The sequence below is a fragment of the Eriocheir sinensis genome, chromosome 51 (genome assembly GCF_024679095.1).
Source record: "Eriocheir sinensis breed Jianghai 21 chromosome 51, ASM2467909v1, whole genome shotgun sequence".
Lineage (NCBI taxonomy): Eukaryota > Metazoa > Arthropoda > Malacostraca > Decapoda > Varunidae > Eriocheir > Eriocheir sinensis.
The window spans coordinates 10,786,581-10,805,594 of NC_066559.1; the positions used below are offsets into that span (position 1 = coordinate 10,786,581).

Consider the following 19,014-nt stretch of genomic DNA (forward strand, 5'->3'; position numbering starts at 1 on the left):
TTAGAATTTTCTCCATTATCTTACATGGGACCGAGGTGAGGCTTACAGGTCTGTAATTCAATGGATTAGTTCTACTTCCTTTCTTGAAAATAGGGCTGACATTGGCTCTGTTCCAGTCTTGAGGCAGTTCCCCTGTGGCCAGTGAAGCTTGGTAGATCATGAAAAGAGGATATGCAAGGTCCGTAACACATTCCTTCAGCACTGTGGGGTGAACTCCATCTGGTCCAGGTGCTGATTCTGCCCTGAGGCTCTGGATTGCCATCCTAATGTCCTCAACCATGAAACTGCAACCCTGCAATCCTTCTCCTTCCATGTTTAAATCTGGAATATTGTTCACATTTTCCTTAGTGAAAACCTTCTGGAATTCTTGACTGAGCAGGGTGCAAGCTTCAGGTAGAGTCTAAGTGAAGGAACCGTCAGGGTGCTTTAGCTGATGTACTTCTTCCTTGATTTTCGTCTTGCTACGAACATACGCATAGAAAGCTCAAGGGTTTGTCTTCACCTCAACTGAAAGTTCCATCTCATAATGAAACTTGGCCTCCCTCACTGCCCAGGTAGCATTGTTTCTTTTCCTACAGTAGTCTGCATACCTAGCTCTTGATCTTCTTTGTCTGTATTTTATCCAGGCATTTTCCTTTTCTCCAATTTTATTTAGGACTCTCCCTGTCATCCATTTAGGTTTGGGTTTTGTTCCAGGAGGGGACGTACTCTGCAGTGGTACACAGCTTTCTATTATGGTGTTATAGTAATGTGGTCTTACTAGACTTTGCCAAAGCTTTTGATAAAGTTGTTCATGGGGTACTATAACACAAACTAGGGACCATGGGCATCTCCGGCAAAGTGGGATCCTGGGTGCACAGCTTCCTAACTACGAGAACACAATTTGTGAAAGTTGCCGGTGCAACATCAAGAGATAGCCCAGTAATCAGCGGAGTACCTCAAGGCTCAGTCGTAGGACCCCTCCTCTTTCTAATCCTAATGATTGACGTAAATGAAGGACTGCAGCACTCTATCCTCACATCATTTGTTGATGATACAAATATAAGGAAGACAATCTGCTCAGCAGAGGATGTAGACAAGTTACAGGAGGACCTAAATGCAGTGTATGGGCAAAACTAAACATGTCATTCAATGAGGACAAATTCCAGCTATTAAGATATGGACCATCAGCTGACATAAACTCTTCTGCACATATCAACACCGAGGGGGGCAAAAGCTGGAAGAATCGACAACTGTCAAGTGTCTGGGCGTGCCCTTCTCTACCGACACCTCCTTCCAGTACAGCCACATTGTACACACCATAACAAAAGCAAGAAGGACGCTGGCTGTGTACTACGAACATACCACACAAGGGAAAAGGACTGCCTGATGACGCTGTGGAAGGCCCTCAGGTGTTCAACAGCTTCAGCATGACAGCATCCAGCTGGGCCCAAGAATATTCTTCTTCTTCTTCTTGGGTGTTTTATGGGGCTAGTTAGTAGGCTGTGGGGCCACAGCCTCTAGAGCCCCGTCAGTGGTAGCTGGTATCAGCGTTTGCCGTTCTGTCACCAGGGTGGGAGTTAGATATTCAATTGCCTCCCAAAACCTAACAAACTGCCCCGTGGAGAACAAAGTCTTTGGTCTTCTTCTTTTGACCTGTGACGCTTTGTATCGCTTCTTAGGTCCTCCTCTCGTCCCTTCCTTCTTCTTATTCACACACCTTCCTTTTCAGTATTATGTTATTTTCTAACCTGAAATAAAGCCACTTATATTGACTTATTCAGACATTTGTGCCCTTTTTTCCCAGCACTGCGAGGAACACTTGTGGCTTGGTCTTGGTCACAGAGCCCGAGAAGCAGCAAAAGATGGAGGCGAGGGAACACTAGCCCGGGCCCGCCACCCACCCTCCTGCACACCCTCGCCGGCGCCTCCCCGATGAACGTTAACCTGCCCGTCACCTCCAACACCCTGCAGAGCTATGGTGAGGCCGAGACATGACCCGCGGCGCCATTAAACACACAACACACGGAGTTACGCACCATCAAGGGCCGTGCCGTAGGTGTGGGAAGGAGCATAACGCACATCTACTTGGCCTTTATTCTTATCTCCGAGCGATTTTTATGCTTATCCATGGAGAAACTAGATCTTTAGGTTATGATTTAGGATTTGTGATGGCGGAAATGTGTTATAGTGGAGGCGTGGGAGTTAAAAAGAGGGATAAATAAGGTTAGCGGAGGTGGTGGCCCGCGGAGGTGAAAATGCTCGGTATAGGTCCCTGGCATCAGCTGATCACCCTGCCGTCACCCTGTCCACCCTTCCCTGCCGCCCCCCTGCACCCTCAACACACTATAAATAAGGGGATATGAAGGTAACACCACTGCCGATATGTGTTTAAATGTACGGCCACCAGTAGGACTCCTTGACATGACCTTATCTTATCCTCCCTGTCACCCTGTCCACCCTTCCCTGCCGCCCCCCTGCACCCTCAACACACTATAAATAAGGGGATATGAAGGTAACACTACTGCCGATATGTGTTTAAATGTACGGCCACCAGTAGGACTCCTTGACATGACCTTATCTTATCCTCCCTGTCACCCTTCCCTGCCTCCCTGCTGCCCCCCTGCACCCTCAACACACTGTAAATAAGGGGATATGAAGGTAACACCACTGCCGATATGTGTTTAAATGCACGGCCACCAGTAGGACTCCTTGACATGACCTTATCTTATCCTCCCTGTCACCCTGTCCACCCTTCCCTGCCGCCCCCCTGCACCCTCAACACACTATAAATAAGGGGATATGAAGGTAACACCACTGCCGATATGTGTTTAAATGCACGGCCACCAGTAGGACTCCTTGACATGACCTTATCTTATCCTCCCTGTCACCCTGTCCACCCTTTCCTGCCTCCCTGCCGCCCCCCTGCACCCTCAACACACTATAAATAAGGGAATATTAAGGTAACACCACTGCCGATATGTGTATAAATGCACGGCCACCAGTAGGACTCCTTGACATGACCTTATCTTATCCTCCCTGTCACCCTTCCCTGCCTCCCTGCCGCCCCCCTGCACCCTCAACACACTATAAATAAGGGGATATGAAGGTAACACCACTGCCGATATGTGTTTAAATGCACGGCCACCAGTAGGACTCCTTCATATGACCTTATCTGATCCTCCCTGTCACCCTTCCCTGCCTCCCTGCTGCCCCCCTGCACCCTCAACACACTATAAATAAGGGGATATGAAGGTAACACCACTGCCGATATGTGTATAAATGTACGGCCACCAGTAGGACTCCTTGACATGACCTTATCTTATCCTCCCTGTCACCCTGCCTCCCTTCCGCTCCCCTGCACCCTCAACACACTATAAATAAAGGAACATGGAAGTAACGCTACTGCCGATATATGTAGTAAGACCCCGTGACATGAGCTTCTCTTCTTATCATCTCCCTGTCACCCTGCTGTCACCTTGTTCACCCTCCCTGCCACTCCCCTGCACCCTGAACACACTATAATAAAAAGGAACATGGAGGTAATGCCACTACAGATGTGTGTATAATGGCCCCAAGAGTCCCTGGCATGAGGTTATCTTCTCTGCTGCCTGCCTGACTCCCTCCATCCCTTTCATCCTCCCTGTCTTCCTCACTTTCTCCCTTTCCCATGCACCTGTCTCCCTGCCTCTCTTAACCTCCCTCTGTCTCCCTGCCTCTCCCCTTCATGCTGCACTCTCTAGGCAAGGGAGGGAAAGATAAAGCTAACCCTGTCATTTCCTCACTCTTATCTCCCCTACACCCTTCACATGCTATAAAAAAAGGCAGGGAGGAAAGACTGACAGCTGATATTCCAGACCATTGTCAGGTATTATATTTTTACATATTACTCAAAGATGCAAATATTCTGAACTTTACCATGCTTATTTTACCACTATCTTGTGATGTCTCATGTGTATAATACCCCTCACAAATTGAAGTAAAATAAATATACCATTATTTGACCTGTCCACTGCGATTTGCATGGATTTGGCCTTCACTGGTAGCCTGGTACCATAAAGTCCCAGGTCTTTCGCTGCCTCTGTGGTGGATAGTGGAGTGTTTCCCATGTGGTATTGGTATGCTGGATTTCCTCCCATGGTGCAGGACTTTAAATTTTTCTCCATTGAATTGTAGCAGCCACTTTTTGTTTCGTTCCTGTAGCTTGGTGATGTCTTACTGTAGGAAATCTGCAGTCAAGGGGCTAAGTAAGGAAAGGAATAAAAATAAAAAAAAGGATGACAAAAGCAATATTTATATCCTTTTCTGTTCAGGTTCATTCATGCCCCCCCCAATTTTTTTATTCTTCTACCTATGGCACCAGTAGGCTTTCTTGATGGGGTCTGGTGGTCGGTCCCAGTCTGTTACGGCGCAGGCAAGCGTTTATAGTGACACCGTCTTGCTTGGCTCTCACTGTCTGCTGGAGCTCATCTGTGATCCTCTATTTAGAGAGAGAATTAAGAGTCAGGGTTGATAGGGCGGTCTTCAGGACAGCGTGTGGGTAGTCTTCAGCCTGCTACACACACTGACTCCATTACTGTGTCCCCTCAGCCTTGGTCCAGAGCAGCCAGCCTCCGTCCCTGCTGTCCCCCACCACCACCTGCACCACCACCACCGCCCCCACACAGCTGACGGCCGGCTGTGTGGGGGACATACACATCTGTGGGACCTGCTCCTCACGCTTCACTGAGATCAAGGAGTTCGTCGCCCACAAGCGCCAGGGATGCCAGGGTGGTGCTGGTGTGCCCGGGTGCCATGCCACAGTGCCTCAGCTCCCCGCCGTGCCAGCCATGCAGCCGCCCCAGCCACCGCCGGGTTCTGTGGTGGGTGTCTGCCTTCCTGGGTCATAAGTTTAGGGCACCAATTTGTACGCACCATTCCAATTAGTACTCATGTCAACAATAACTTCAGAAAATTGGATTGAGGCATAAGTTCGAACTACTTCTTCCTCTTCTTTTTCTTTCTTCTTCTTCTTCTTTTTCTTCTTTATTATTCTTTCTTTTCTCTCTCCCTCTATCTCCTTCTATCTATCTTTTTCTCATTTTCATATCTCTTTCTTCTTGCTTTCTCTATTTCTTCTCCTCCTCCTCCTCCTGTACCAGTGTAACACCTCTAGAAACCACTCCTTAATAGCCCTGAGAGTCGGAAGGTCTATAACTAGCCTTGGTTACAAACTAATTATACTTGACCATGAATATTATTGCCAAGTAGCAGTCTTTTTTTTTTTCACTCTTTTTGTTGACCGTGAGCCGTCTCCTTTGTTGTAAAAAAAAAAATATATAAATAAAATTACCAACTCCTTCCCGTGGCACTGACAGATGGGGGTGCCAGTCGGGATGCCTCACGTGGTGCTGCAGAGTGCCTCCGGGCCGCCACAAGTCTACCGCATCGTGTTGGAGCCCAGCGTGCCGGCCTCCACCCCCCAGACCACCCCCTCCCTCCAGGCCCCGGCACCCATACTGGCTCAGGCACTCTCGGGGGATGCAGTGCCGCACCTCACAGCCACGGCACCAACGCAGCAGATGGCACCGCACGCCCATCACCCACACCACACCCACACCACGGCCCAGGTGAGGAGGAGGAAGAGGAGGATCTTCTTCATTTATATTCCATCATCTTCCATTCTTGGGGTTCGACTTGCAATGATCCTCCTCCATCTTGCTGGGTTCAGTTCTAATCCTTCCTCTATTTCTAACACTTCCAAGTCTTGTTGCACTGTTCCTCAGGCTTCATGTTCTCCTTCATGTTTATGTTCAGCCATTTTCTCTGTTTCTCTTTGTCAGGGCGGCCTCACACAGGTAGTGGCCAGCAGCGCCGCGGGTGGTGCAGGCGGCGGCACTCTACTACAGCTGGCCCAGGTGGAGGACACGTGGCACACCGGCGGCGCGGCACTGGAGGGCGAGGGTGGTGGCTTGGCAGGGGGGACAGGGGACCAGGGGGAGGGGGTGGCAGCATCCCCTCCATCAGACCCAGCAAGAGGGAGAGAGGGAGGAATGGAGGGAGACACGGTGGCCTCCTCCACTGCTTCCACCACAAGCACAACCACTTCCACCACCACCACCATGCACACTGAGGAGGAGGATGTGGCCACTTTTCTGGCCACACAGCTGGCCAGTCAGGCAGCACCACCACACCCCACCAGTGAGTATAAGAGAAGCAGCTGGCACCACCATCACCACCACCTGTCACCATCACTACCACTACCACCATCACCATCTGTTACCATCACATCCTTGCCAGCTGCCATTTGCATTATTGTATCCATTCAATCTTCAGTACCATCATTATTTTATGCATTGCCAGTCTGTTCAAGGTCTTCCCTATGCTGTCCAACTCCCTTATGCAAGAGTCAACTAGTATCCTCACTCTTTCATCATCTTTTACAATTATTGCTGTATCCATTCAGTCGTCAATATCATCATTATTTTATGCATTGCCAGTCTGCTCAAGGTCTTCCCTATGCTGTCCAACTCCCTTATGCAAGAGTCAACAGGTATCCTCACTCTTTCATCATCTATTACAATTATTAGCCATCCTCACCACCAACACAGAGAAGTAACACACCACCTCCATCCTAACATAACAGCCTCCAGAATGCCTGTCTCTCAGAACTACAATGTTTTAAACCTCTCCTATCCTTTAGAACTCCTCCAAAAACTCCCTCCATCTCTCAGAACTTCTACTTTCTTACATTTGAGGGACTGGTTCTTTGAATGTTCCTCTCCTGTGCTTTGAGTCATGTGTCTGGTGTCTCCGCAGGTGTGGGTGAGCAGCTGTTGTCCGGTGTGAGTGTCGGCGGCCTGTCCAGCACTGACGGCCACCTGCACTTCACCTCAGCCCCCACCACCCAGCCCCAGCAGGTGCACCTCTCTATGCACCACCACCACCACACTGTGCAGGTAACACTGTGTGCCTGGGTGTGTTGCTGCTTCTTGGGCCATCCTTGCTTCTCACACTTTGGTACTTGACTATACGTACACTGCGCACTCTTTTTCCCCTTACATGTTTCCTACAAAATCTTTTCTTTCCTTATTTTCTTTTCCTTTGATTCCTTGACTACATACACTGAGCTCTGTTTTTCCGTACACTTTGCCACATAATTTTGTTCATGTCTTTCCTTTGTGCCCTTCACCATAGTAGACTGAGCTCTGTTTTTCCATACGCTTTGCTACACAGTCTTTTTTTTTCATATATTCCTTTCCTTTGTTTCCTTCACTTCCAGCCGACCTTCGTTCTTTCTGCATTTCCCTTTTTTGGTCTCCTACTTGTATCCTGTAAATGAGTAAATCCTTCCTTGGTTTCCTTTACCCATAGCCTACTTTTGATCTCTCCATATATCCCTTTATTGGTCTCCTATTTGTATCCTGTAAATGAATAAATCCTTCCTTGGTTTCCTTTACCTATAGCCTACTTTTGATCTCTCCATATATCCCTTTATTGGTCTCCTATTTGTATCCTGTAAATGAATAAATCCTTCCTTGGTTTCCTTTACCCATAGCCTACTTTTGATCTCTCCATATATCCCTTTATTGGTCTCTTTTTTGTATCTTCTCAATAAATCAACCTTCCTCCAGGGGGATTCATATGGTGATGAGCTGCAGTCGTCCAGCTCCGAGCGACGGGATGTGAAGGGAATGTCTGGGGCCGAGGAGCTGTCCCCCGTCGACAGCAAGGCCAACATACTCAACACATATCCCAAGGAGGTGAGGGAACAACTGGCTGGACTGGCTGAAGGAGTGACTGACTGACTGAATGAATGAGTGAGCAACTGGCTGAGTGAGTGAGTGAATGAGTGAGTGACTGGGTGATTGATTAACTGACTGACTGGCTGAGTGAGTGAGTGACAAGCTAATTGACTGGCTGAATGGGTTAGTGAATGAGTGAGTAACTGGCTAATTGATTGAGTGAGTAACTGATTGACTGTCTGAGTGAGTGAGTGACTGGCTAATTGATTGAGTGAGTAATTGACTGACTGGGTGAGTGAGTAAATGGTTGGCTGAGTGAGTGAAACATTAGACTCTTGGCTGAACACATATCTCAAGGTGAGGGAAGGACTGCCTGACACTTATTCTGGTTTTGTTAGCTCTCATATTTATCTATTAACATATAATTCATGGAGGTACAATTTATATTAACCCGTCCACTGCAATTGGCATGGATTTGGCTTTCACTGGTAGCCTGGTAACACTCCCAGGTCTTTCTCTGCCTCTGTGGTGGATAGTGGAGTGTTTCCCATGTGGTATTGGTATGCTGGATATCCCTTCACTGGTAGCCTGGTAACATATACTCCCATGTCTTTCTCTGACTCTGTGGTGGATAGTGAAGTGTTGCCCATGTGGTATTGGTATGCTGGATATCCCCTCCCAAGGTGCAGGACTTTACATTTTCCTTGACTGAATTGCAGCAGCCACTTTTTGTTCCATTCCTGTAGCTTGGTGATGTCCTCTTGTAGGAACTCTGCAGTCGAGGGGTTAACCCAAATTAGTGAGAAGTGGTCTGAATAAAGAGTAAAAAAGAACATAAGGAGTCTGCAAGAAGCTGGTTGGCCCATACAAGGCAGCTCCTGTAATCTTAACCCCACCTTACCTCACTATCCATGACTAATAAACTAATTTGTATGAGTGATCTCCATGCAATGACTGACTGACTGTTGATGGTCCCTGATGACTGATGATGACTTGGTGGTCCCGTACAGACCCTGGTGGTGCATGACGGGCTTCACAAGGAGAAGGCGTGCCCCATCAAGGACTGCAATTTTGTCACCTACCACAACAAGGACCTCAACCGACACATCCGGAAACACACCGGTGAGCAGAATAGTGCAAGAGTTGTCACTTTTTGTTGTATGGAAAGTCACATTAGCAAGGAAGCATATATGAATTTTCTGAGTCAAGACCTATAGGAACTGTTTGGGGTTTTGTTAGGTTAGGTTAGGTTAAACAAACACATGATAGCCAGCACCTTATGGTATAAATCAACAAAGAAAGACTTCATTTTGTTGTATAGAAAGTCTCATTAGTAAGGAAGCATATATGAATTTTCTGAGTCAAGACCTCAGACACATGATAGCCAACACCTTATGGTATAAATCAACAAGTCTCATTAGTAAGGAAGCATATATGAATTTTCTGAGTCAAGACCTATAGGAACTGTTTGGGGTTTTGTTAGGTTAGGTTAGGTTAAACAAACACATGATAGCCAGCACCTTATGGTATAAATCAACAAAGAAAGACTTCATTTTGTTGTATAGAAAGTCTCATTAGTAAGGAAGCATATATGAATTTTCTGAGTCAAGACTTTTGCATTTGGAATTGATCTCTCTTTTGGCCACTCATCTATGCACCCTTTTATTGGGTCAGGGTTTTGCAGACTTTTTTTTCCCTCCATTATAATATTTGTCCATGAGCAGCTTCCTTTACTGTGAAAAAACCTACTATCTGAGAGGAGCTTATAATAGTTGACCCTTTAATATTCAAACCCATTTTCTCATTGTTGAACCTTCTCACTACAATGTCAGAAAAACTAACAAGCTCACCCCACACCACCTTTACTGTAAAAAAACCTACAGTACTATCTGAGAGGAGCTTATAATAGTTGACCCTTTAATATTCAGACCCATTTTCTCATTGTTGAACCTTCACATTACAATATAAGAAAACTAACAAGCTCACCCCACACCCCTTTGGACCCTCCGCAGGTGAGAAGCCGTACCGGTGTGAGGTGTGCGGGACGTGCTTCTCTCGCGGCGACAAGCTCAAGGTCCACGCCCGCATCCACTCCAATGTGCGGCCGTACGGGTGCACCGAGGATGGCTGCCACTACCGCGCCATCGACTCCGGCAGCCTCAGGAAGCACATGAGAACGCACACCAACGAACGGCCGTATAGGTGCGTCGGGGTGCAAGGGAGGAAGGTGTTAGTGTGGGGATGCGATGATGGGGGAAGAGAAGAGATGTGCTGTGTGTGTGTGTGTTTGTGTGAGAAAGAGGAAAGGGGGAAGAGAAGGGAAGGAAAGAGAATGTGAGGAGAGAGGATGGGAGAGGAGATGTGTGTGTGTGTGTGTGTGTATCTCCATCTCCTTGGCTTTCCTTTCTTCCCTCTCCCTTCAACAATCTCCAAATTACTCATCTTTCTTCTTTTTCTCTCTCCTTCATTCCTTTCATCCCATTCCTCCATTTCCTTCGCCATCAAGTCTTCTTCTTTCTTTTCTTTTCTCTCCTTGACCTTCCTCTTTCTCTCTCTCTTCCTTTCTGCGACCTCAATCTCCATCTCACTCCTGTCTTACTCCTTTCCTTTTGTTTCTCTCCTCCATTCCTGTCATTCTGTTCCCCCAATTCCTTCCCTTTTGAGTCTTCCTTTATGCCAGCTGTCCTTCTCCTCAGCCTTCCTCTCTTCCCTCTCCCAGCAACCTCCATCCCTATCTTGTCCTACTTCTGTCCTTCTGTTTCTCTCCTCCATTTCTCTCATTCTGTTCCTCCAATTCCTTCCCTGTCAAGTCTTCCTTTATGCCAGCTGTCCTTCTCCTCAGCCTTCCTCTCTTCCCTCTCCCAACAACCTCCATCCCTATCTTGTCCTACTTCTGTCCTTCTGTTTCTCTCCTCCATTTCTCTCGTTCTGTTCCTCCAATTCCTTCCCTGTCGAGTCTTCCTTTATGCTAGTTATCCTTCTCCTCAGCCATCCTCTCTTCCCTCTCCCTCTAAGCAGTCCATGAGCCATCTGTGTCACTGTTGCAGGTGCCAGCTGTGCCCATACAGTGCCCGGGATGGCTCACAGCTGACGGTACACCTCAGAACACATACAGGTCAGTGGAGGCCGCATATGTTGGGGTGAGTGTAGCTAGATGATTCTATGAGGTTCTGCGTTGCGTGAGGTGAATGTCTGTAGGTTAGGTAAGTTTCCCTCTCCTCATGTGCCACTAACAGTTTTCTTTGTTTTAGTTTTCGATCTTAGTCTGTTTAATCTGTTCTCTGTCCTGGTTTCTTTCATCTGTTTTCTTACACACTGTTCTCTCCTGCTGGTTAACTCTCCCTCTGTTCCCTCCTCTTGGTTAACTCACACACTCTCCTCTCTTCTTGGTTAACTCTCCCCCTGTTCCCTTCCTCTTGAATAATGATGATAATAATAAGTTTTACACACTATTCCCTAATCTTGGTTAACCCGCACCCTATTCTCTCCTCTCGCTGTCCGTGGCTGTGGGTGTGCGGTGCAGGCGACACCCCCTTCCAGTGCATGGTGGAGAGCTGTTCCGCTGCATTCAAGACGAGCTCCGATCTGCGGCGTCACGAGCGACTCCACACTGGCGTCAAACCCTACAAGTGCTCCTCCTGCGACTACGCCTGCGCCATCAAGTGTGGGTGTTGACAAGTGTTGACGGGTGTTGTTGGGGGTCACTGTGTATGTCTGTGTTGGAAAATAAAAGGGAAGGAAAAGAAAAGAAATGGCAGGTTTCGAAACAATGGAGGAACGCAACAAAAAATAGGAGATGGGATGAAGAAGGGAGGGAGAGGGAGGAAGGGAAAGAGAGAAGAAGCTGGATGAAGAGAGGGCATAGAGAGAGATGTTAGGAGAGACTCGGAAAGGGAAGGAAAGAGAGAAAGAGAGAGGAGAAGGCGAGAGTGTGAGTGTTGGCGGTGGGTAGTTCTGTGTTGCTTGGGCTCACTGCTTGCTTCTGTGTTGGTACTGTGTGTTGCTGGATGGTACACTGCTTGCCTCTGTGTTGCTTTAGACAAGAATCTCAAATGCTCTCAGCTCTCACAATAACTTTCCCAAGGCCTCAGAGATCATTGTCAGACTATCAGCTGTTAAAGAAGTAAAACAGTGCTTATCATGAAACAGGGAAGCAGTTGGTGTGTAATTTAGGAGTGTGTGTGTGTGTGTGTGTTTTCCTATATTAGTCCAGCTTTTCCTTAAACTCCACACACTCTCCATCTCTACCACTTCCTCTATAATTTATTTACTTATTTATTTCCCCACAGCCAACCTAACAGTACACATGCGCCTCAACCACTACAAGGGCGCCAAGTTCAGCTGCACCAAATGTGACTTTCTGGGCAACAGTCGCAAACAGCTCAAGGACCATGAGAAGTCCCATGCCAGTAAGTCCTTCATGCCTGCCTGCCTGTGTTACTGCCTGTCGGGGAGCTGGTGGGAGGCCGCTCAACCTACATAACTTTCAGACACATACAAGTCTCCCTCACTTTATAATTGTCATTCTTTAATTACCAATGCCTGTAAATCCTTCCTTCCTGCCTGCCGGTGAGCTGGTGGGAGGCCGCTCAACCTACATAGCCTTCAGACACATACAAGTCTCCCTCGCTTTATAATATTTCACTTTTATAATTGTCATTCTTTAATTACCAATGCCTGTAAGTCCTTCCTTCCTGCCTGCCGGTGAGCTGGTGGGAGGCCGCTCAACCTACATAACCTTCAGACACATACAAGTCTCCTTCACTTTACAATATTTCACTTTTATAATTCTCATTCTTTAATTACCAATGCCTGTAAGTCCTTCCTTCCTGCCTGCCGGTGAGCTGGTGGGAGGCCGCTCAACCTACATAACCTTCAGACACATACAAGTCTCCTTCACTTTACAATATTTCACTTTTATAATTCTCATTCTTTAAATACCTTTGCTGTCTTTACAATTCATCTGGGTTGCTTTTTGATGGGATCAGTTCTTATTTCTGCTGTTTCATGTATTTATGCCTTTGTACAAGATATATGTGTTCTTCTTCACTTTGACAGTAATTTAGATATGCATCCATAAAACATTGTCACTCTACTCAACCACAGAGGAGATGAGTCAGATTCTTATGAGTGTTCTATATGTTCATGGTGTAGAAGTCTTATCTTGCTATCACTAGGCTCATAAGACTACTACCCGTGGAGATACTACTAACATAACAACCTCTACCAAAGCCTTTTTTTTTATTTTTTTTTACAACAAAGACAGCTCAAGGGCACACAAAAAAAGAAAACAATAATAAAAAAAAAATCCCGCTACTCGCTGCTCCCAAAAATGCCAAATGTGGGCGTGTTGGCCTGAAATGTTTGAGACTCTGGCGTGCTGTTCCAGATGTGTTGCTGCAGTGTGAGTTGTGTGACCACGTGAGCACCAGCAACACAGGCTTGAGGCAACACATGCTCATACACTCGCAGGAGAAGCCCTTCCAGTGCCGCTACTGCTCCTTCACCTGCAAGACCACAGGTGACTCACTGTTCTGTCAAGTTCAAGTTCTGTTATTATTTTTCTTTAATGGTGATAACAGACTTAGTGCTCCTGCCTCCTCTTAGCTCAAGGGGTAGAAAATAATGCTGTTTTTGTTATTATTATTATTATTATTATTATTATTATTATTATTATTATTATTATTATTATTATTATTATTATTATTATTATTATTATTATTATTATTAAAACATTGGGAAAGGCCTTTGTCATGCAGTGAAATAGAAATGGCTGAAGATGATGATGAAGAAGAAGAAGAGGAAGAGGAACAATTTGATGAAGGTGAAGAGGAGGAGGATAATGATGAAGATAAAGAGGAGGAGGAGGAGGATAATGATGATGACAGAGTGAAGGAGTAGGAAGAGGAAGATACTGATGATGATGGTAATGAGGGGGAATGGAAAAGGATAGAGATGATTATTGTTATCATAGTTATTAATATTGTTATGATGATGATATTGATGAAGAACCTCCCTCTCCCTCTCTCCCATCTTTCCTCCCCTCCTCCCTCTTCCAGGCAATCTTAGGAAAAAAAAACATTGATTAATAGGTTGATTTTTATTTATTTATTTCTATTTTCCAGGCAATCTCCGGTACCATGTCCGCAACAAGCACGGCTGCGAAGTGTCCGGGCGCAAGCGTGGGGGCGGTGTGGGTGTGGGCGGGGGTGGTGTGGGGAGGGGCCGGGGCGGGACAGGGGGTGGGGCAGTGGGCGGGAGGAGAGCCGGCCGCCCTGCCTGCTACCGGAGCTTCAAGTGTGACGACTGTGGTAGCGGTTTCGTCAGGGAGGACTCCTACAGGTGAGGGACAGAACAAAACATCCTCTCTCTCTCTCTTTCTCTCTCTGTAATTCTCTCTTTCCCTCTATGTCTCAATCTGTCTCTACTTCTTTCTCTTTTCTCCTTTCTTTCTTTAATTTTTTGCAGGAAAGGAGGGACAGAGAGCAAGGTGAGTTATGGATTTTTTTTACAGGTAAGGGCGGAATCTTTTAGTTATTTTTTTTATATATTAATTTTACATATGTTTTTGTATCTGTATATTTGTTCATTTTTGTTTTGCAGGAAAGGATCGGCATTTCAAGGAAGAAGAACATGATTATCTGCTTTTGATAATTTTAGACTTGATTTTTGGGGTGATTACACTTTCCTGTCTTTAAGAATTGATACTCATTTTCCCGGGAAGATTATAGTCACCTGCTTGTATTAACTTAGACTCATTTAGGCTGTTATAGTTTCCTCTTTACATGTATTTTGACTTCAAGATTTTCTCGGTGGTACAAGTGCTTTTTCCCTTCCTCAGGTCCCACATGAGGCAGCACGAGAAACACCGCAGGGCCCAGACGCTGCCCGGAAAGCTGGAGCCGGACGTGTTCAGTGTGGTGGTGCAGGTGAGGGAGAGAAAAATATAGTCATCCCTCAAATAGTACAGTTTCCAATAGTTCGGTTTCAGTTTTATACAGATTGTCATAAAGATCTTTTAGGATTTTTAAATTTCCTGCTTGTCGGGAAATTCAAAAATCCTTAAAAATCTTCTTAGAAAATCCACATAAAACCAAAACTGAACTATTGGAAACCGTACTATTTGAGAGATGACTGTATATGGATAGAAAGTGTGGTCTGTTTCACTAGAAAATTACAGGGATGTGGCCGTCTGTAATTCCTTAACCGGGTAGCAGCGGAGATCATGTTTCTTAATGGTCCCTCCAAGCGAGAAAAACGAGAAATAATCACCCCTCACACGAACCACTTCATAATATATATCAAAGAATTTGTGATCAGATTATGTATCATCTATTTGGGGGGCTTTATATCATGGCACAAATTTGGCCCGTCGCTGCTACACGGTAAAGCCACAAATTTGGCCTGTCGCTGCTACTGGGTTAATTAAACAAACTGTAGACAGGCTTATAGGTTACAGGATTTGAGCCATGTTTGTGTGAGCCTACTTCTATATTCAACCTATCTTCAAACTGGTGCATGCTCCTCGCTTGAACCTCCTCTGAATATCAATACGAGAATTAGACTTTTTTATCTAGTCTTTATTCAGATTAAACTCTTGTTGTATTGTTCTAGTCCTGTACACCAGAAAAAGCTTAATTCTCTGTTGATTTTTATACCTCCTCACACCTTTATTCATGTATGTGTGTGTGTAATTCACCATGGTCTGACCTCAAACCAGACTTGGGATAACCAGTGTATATATGTGTGTGTGTGTGTGTGTGTGTGTGTGTGTGTATTTACCTAGTCGTAGTTTTACAGGGCCTAGGCTTACGCTCGTGTGGTCCCGTCTCCATATCTGTATTTGTCCAACTTTTCCTTAAAGCTTTGCACACTCTTCGCCGGTACTACATCCTCACTTAGTCTGTTCTAAACTTCTATATTTCTGTACGGGAAGCTATATGTCTTTATGTCTTTCAAGCATCTTCCTTTCCTCAATTTTTTACTGTGTCCTCTTGTGTTCCTGGTGTTTATTCCTTCTTTTAGTAGTAACTCCTCATTATCTACTTCTTCCACTGTGTGTGTGTGTGTGTGTGTGTGTGAGAGGAGGAAGGAAGAAGGGAAGGAAGGAAGGAGGAGGAAGAGGAGGTATATGAAAGGGAGGAGGAGGAGGAGAAAGGGAGAAGAGAGGGAAGGCAGGAGGAGGAAGAGGAGGTATATGAAAGTGTGTGTGTGTAATCAGTGTAGTGGTGATTGGTATGGTGACTAATATGGTGGTGATGGTGTCGCAGGACGAGGGACTGATGGCTGGTGTGGAGCAGCCTGGTGGTGGTGGAGGCAGTGGTGAGCCAGGGGTGGAGGGGAGCAGCCAAGGGGGGATGACCACCTTCCACAGACTGCCCCACAGCGACCCCCTCCAGCCTGCCACCCTCTTACCTCAAGGCACAGTAAGTATGCCCCAGCCAGTAGCATTTACCTAGGTCAAGTATACAGGGCCAGAGCTACACCTGTCCTACCTGTCCCCGTACCTATATTTGTCCAGTTTTTCCCTAAAGCTCCGCCACTCTTTGCGTCCACCACATCTTTTTGTTTATTTTAAGTATCTATATTTCTGTAGGGATAACTGTATTTCTTTGGGGCGTTCAGACATGCTACACTCATCCGGTCCTGTCCCCGTATCTGTATTTGTCCAGTTTTTCCCTAAAGCTCCGCACACTCCTTGCCTCCACCACATCTTCGTTTAATTTATTTCAAGTATCTATATTTCTGTAGGGATAACTGTATTTCTTTGGGGCGTTCAGACATGATACACTCATCCGGTCCTGTCCCTGTACCTGCATTTGTCCAGTTTTTCCCTAAAGCTCCGCACACTCTGCGTCCACCACATCTTTTAATTTATTCCAAGTATTTATATTTCTGTAGGGATAACTGTACTTCTTTGGGGCGTTCAGACATGCTACACCTGTCCAGTCCTGTCCCTGTACCTGTATTTGTCCAGTTTTTCCCTAAAGCCCCGCATGCTCTTTGCCTCCACCACATCTTCTTTCAAGTCGTTCCAAGTATTTATGTGTCTATGGGGAAAATTGTTTTTCTTTGTATAATTCAGACTTACTCCCTTTCTTAACCCGGTAGCAGCAGGGATCATGTTTCTTAATGGTCCCTCTAAGAGAGAATAATGAGAAAAAATCACCCCTCACACAAACCATTTCATAATATATATCAAAGCATTTGTGATCAGATTATGTGTCATCTATTTTGGGGGCTAAATATCATGGCACAAATTTGGCCCATCGCTGCTACACGGTAAAGCCACAAATTTGGCCTGTCGCTGCTACATGGTAAAGCCACAAATTTGGCCCATCACTGCTACACGGTAAAGCCACAAATTTGGCCCGTCGCTGCTACCGGGTTAACCCCTTCACTCCGGCGACGCCAATCTGACGCCGTCACCGTATGGAAAGGGTTTTAGTCCTCTTCTAAACCTCTTAAAAAGAAATGGAAGAGGATTAAGAGGAATTTAGAGCAGGATTGAGAGGTTTAGAAGAGGATTAATCCTCTTCCATTTCCTCTTGACCCTTTCCATACTGTGACGCCAACGTCTGCGTCACGGATGGAAAGGGTTAATTTTTTCATATGACCTCTTAACCCTGCCTATACTTGGAAGAGAAGAAAAAAAAAGAGAAAATAAGGAAAGGCAATGAAGATTTAACAATATTAAATAAACCTTCATTTTTATGGGCACTGATGTAAGAGATTTTGGCTGTAACAAACTTTTTTGCCTTCGGAAATAGTGAATTTTGAGCTCATATAATGAACATCATATACCAAAAGTTCAGATACCTTGGATGTAACACATTTTTGGATATAGCGTCACCCCCTTCACCCCAGTTGGTTAGTTGGTGTGAGGATTTACTGAACACCCAAAAAACACTTCTTGCAGGTGTGTGGCGGCATAACAACAACAGCAGCGGCAGCGACAGCAGTGGGCGGCAGCAGCGGTGGCGAGGGTGGCAGCCTCAACACCTTCAGCTCCTACGTCATCACCATCGACGGCATCTCCACCGTCTTCTCCAGCCCCATGCGACTGGCCGGCACCAGCGGAGGTCAGAGCCAAGGTCACCAGGAAGGAGGTCTCCCATCCGTGCAGGTCATCACCGGGGACATCCTCGCTCCAGAAACCAAGGTGACCTATGACCCCGGGGAGGACACCAAGCTGCCCCACGACCCCTTCCCTCAGGTCAAGAGCCGCCTAGGGCACCACACGCTCTACGGCACTGCTCCCGGCACTAAGGGGCTAAGGGAGTACAGTGCCTCAGAGCTCCAGCAGGCGACAGTCCTCCTCGAGCCTGGAACTGTCACCCCTGGCACTCTGGACGCCACCATGCAGGGCCACACTATGCCAACCAAGCCTAAGGTGGAGTGAGTGTGTGGGGTGGAGGATGGGGTGAGGGAGGTGTGTGTGGAGCCATGGTGGAGGAAATGCAGAAGGAAGGAAGGAAGGAAAGGAGAAATAGAAGAAAGGAGGGATATGGTAAATGAGAATGACAGAGGAAGGAAGAAAGGAAGGAAGGAAAGGAGAAACAGAAGGAAGGAAGGAAGAAAGGAGATAAATGATAAGTGAGAATGATAAAGGAAAGGCAGAGGAAGGAAGGAAAAGAAGAGAAAATGGGAAATAGAAGGAAAAAAGGAGGAATGTGGTAAATTAATGTATGGGTGTAGATGAAGAGGCTCAAAGAAATGGTGGATAAAAGGCAGAAAAAAGGAAGAGAAAGAAGGAAAAAAGGAATGAAGGAAGAACAAATAAGAAACAAAAGTGTGTGTGTGTGTGTGTGTGTGTGTGTGTGTGTGTTTCAGAGTGCACGTTACAAAACCCTAAAAATTAAAATAAATACCTTTTGTAATGCATTCAGTTGTTGTCGTTGTTGTATAGATTTTGATACATGAAAATAATAATCACTATCTCTTCTACACAATTGGACTTCCTAATTACCCTCATTACTTTACTTAATCCTTATATTTTTCTGACCCAAGCAACCCAGTAATGAGGTAGGTTATATAGAGGCAGCCCTATAATGTCTATAATGTGGAGGAGGAGGAGGAGATGACAGAGGAAGGAAGGAAGAAAATAGCAAGAGAAGAAAGGAAGAGAAGAGGAAGAAGGAAAGGAAAGGGAGGAAGAAGAAGGAAAGGGAAGGGAGATAGAAGATAGTAAGAGAAGAGAAGAAGAGAGGAAGGGAAGGGAGGAAGAAGGAAAGGGAAGGGAGGAAGAAGAAGGAAAGGGAAGGGAGATAGAAGATATTAAGAGAAGAGAGGAAGGGAAGGGAGGAAGAAG

General features: G+C 46.0%; 1 protein-coding gene across 7 annotated transcripts; it reads left to right on the forward strand.

The window, feature by feature from the left end:
• Positions 1 to 1,795: 1,795 nt before the first annotated feature.
• LOC126982715 (zinc finger protein 646-like) lies at positions 1,796 to 18,655 on the forward strand. Of its 7 annotated transcripts, none has more exons than XM_050834998.1 (16): positions 1,796 to 1,960; positions 4,570 to 4,841; positions 5,337 to 5,588; positions 5,802 to 6,159; positions 6,778 to 6,917; positions 7,593 to 7,721; positions 8,714 to 8,825; positions 9,716 to 9,905; positions 10,751 to 10,818; positions 11,227 to 11,367; positions 11,993 to 12,112; positions 13,093 to 13,224; positions 13,829 to 14,045; positions 14,545 to 14,632; positions 15,974 to 16,129; positions 17,623 to 18,655. In XM_050834998.1, the coding sequence occupies exons 1-16, from the start codon at positions 1,915 to 1,917 to the stop codon at positions 18,103 to 18,105; spliced, it is 2,904 nt and encodes a 967-aa protein (XP_050690955.1). In that variant the 5' UTR covers positions 1,796 to 1,914; the 3' UTR covers positions 18,106 to 18,655. The 7 variants fall into 7 exon arrangements, with proteins under 7 accessions (XP_050690955.1, XP_050690956.1, XP_050690958.1 ...); XM_050834999.1 differs by lacking the exon at positions 1,796 to 1,960 and adding an exon at positions 2,180 to 2,347; XM_050835001.1 differs by lacking the exon at positions 1,796 to 1,960 and adding an exon at positions 2,372 to 2,494.
• The last annotated feature ends 359 nt before the right edge of the window (positions 18,656 to 19,014 follow it).

Excerpts from the sequence above, each read along its gene's own strand:
- LOC126982715 (XM_050834998.1), top strand. The coding sequence starts at position 1,915 with ATGAACGTTAACCTGCCCGTCACCTCCAACACCCTGCAGAGCTATG. Across the intron at positions 1,961-4,569 it reads CAACACCCTGCAGAGCTATG|CCTTGGTCCAGAGCAGCCAG; the intron begins GTGAGGCCGAGA and ends GTGTCCCCTCAG. Across the intron at positions 14,046-14,544 it reads GTCAGGGAGGACTCCTACAG|GTCCCACATGAGGCAGCACG; the intron begins GTGAGGGACAGA and ends TCCCTTCCTCAG.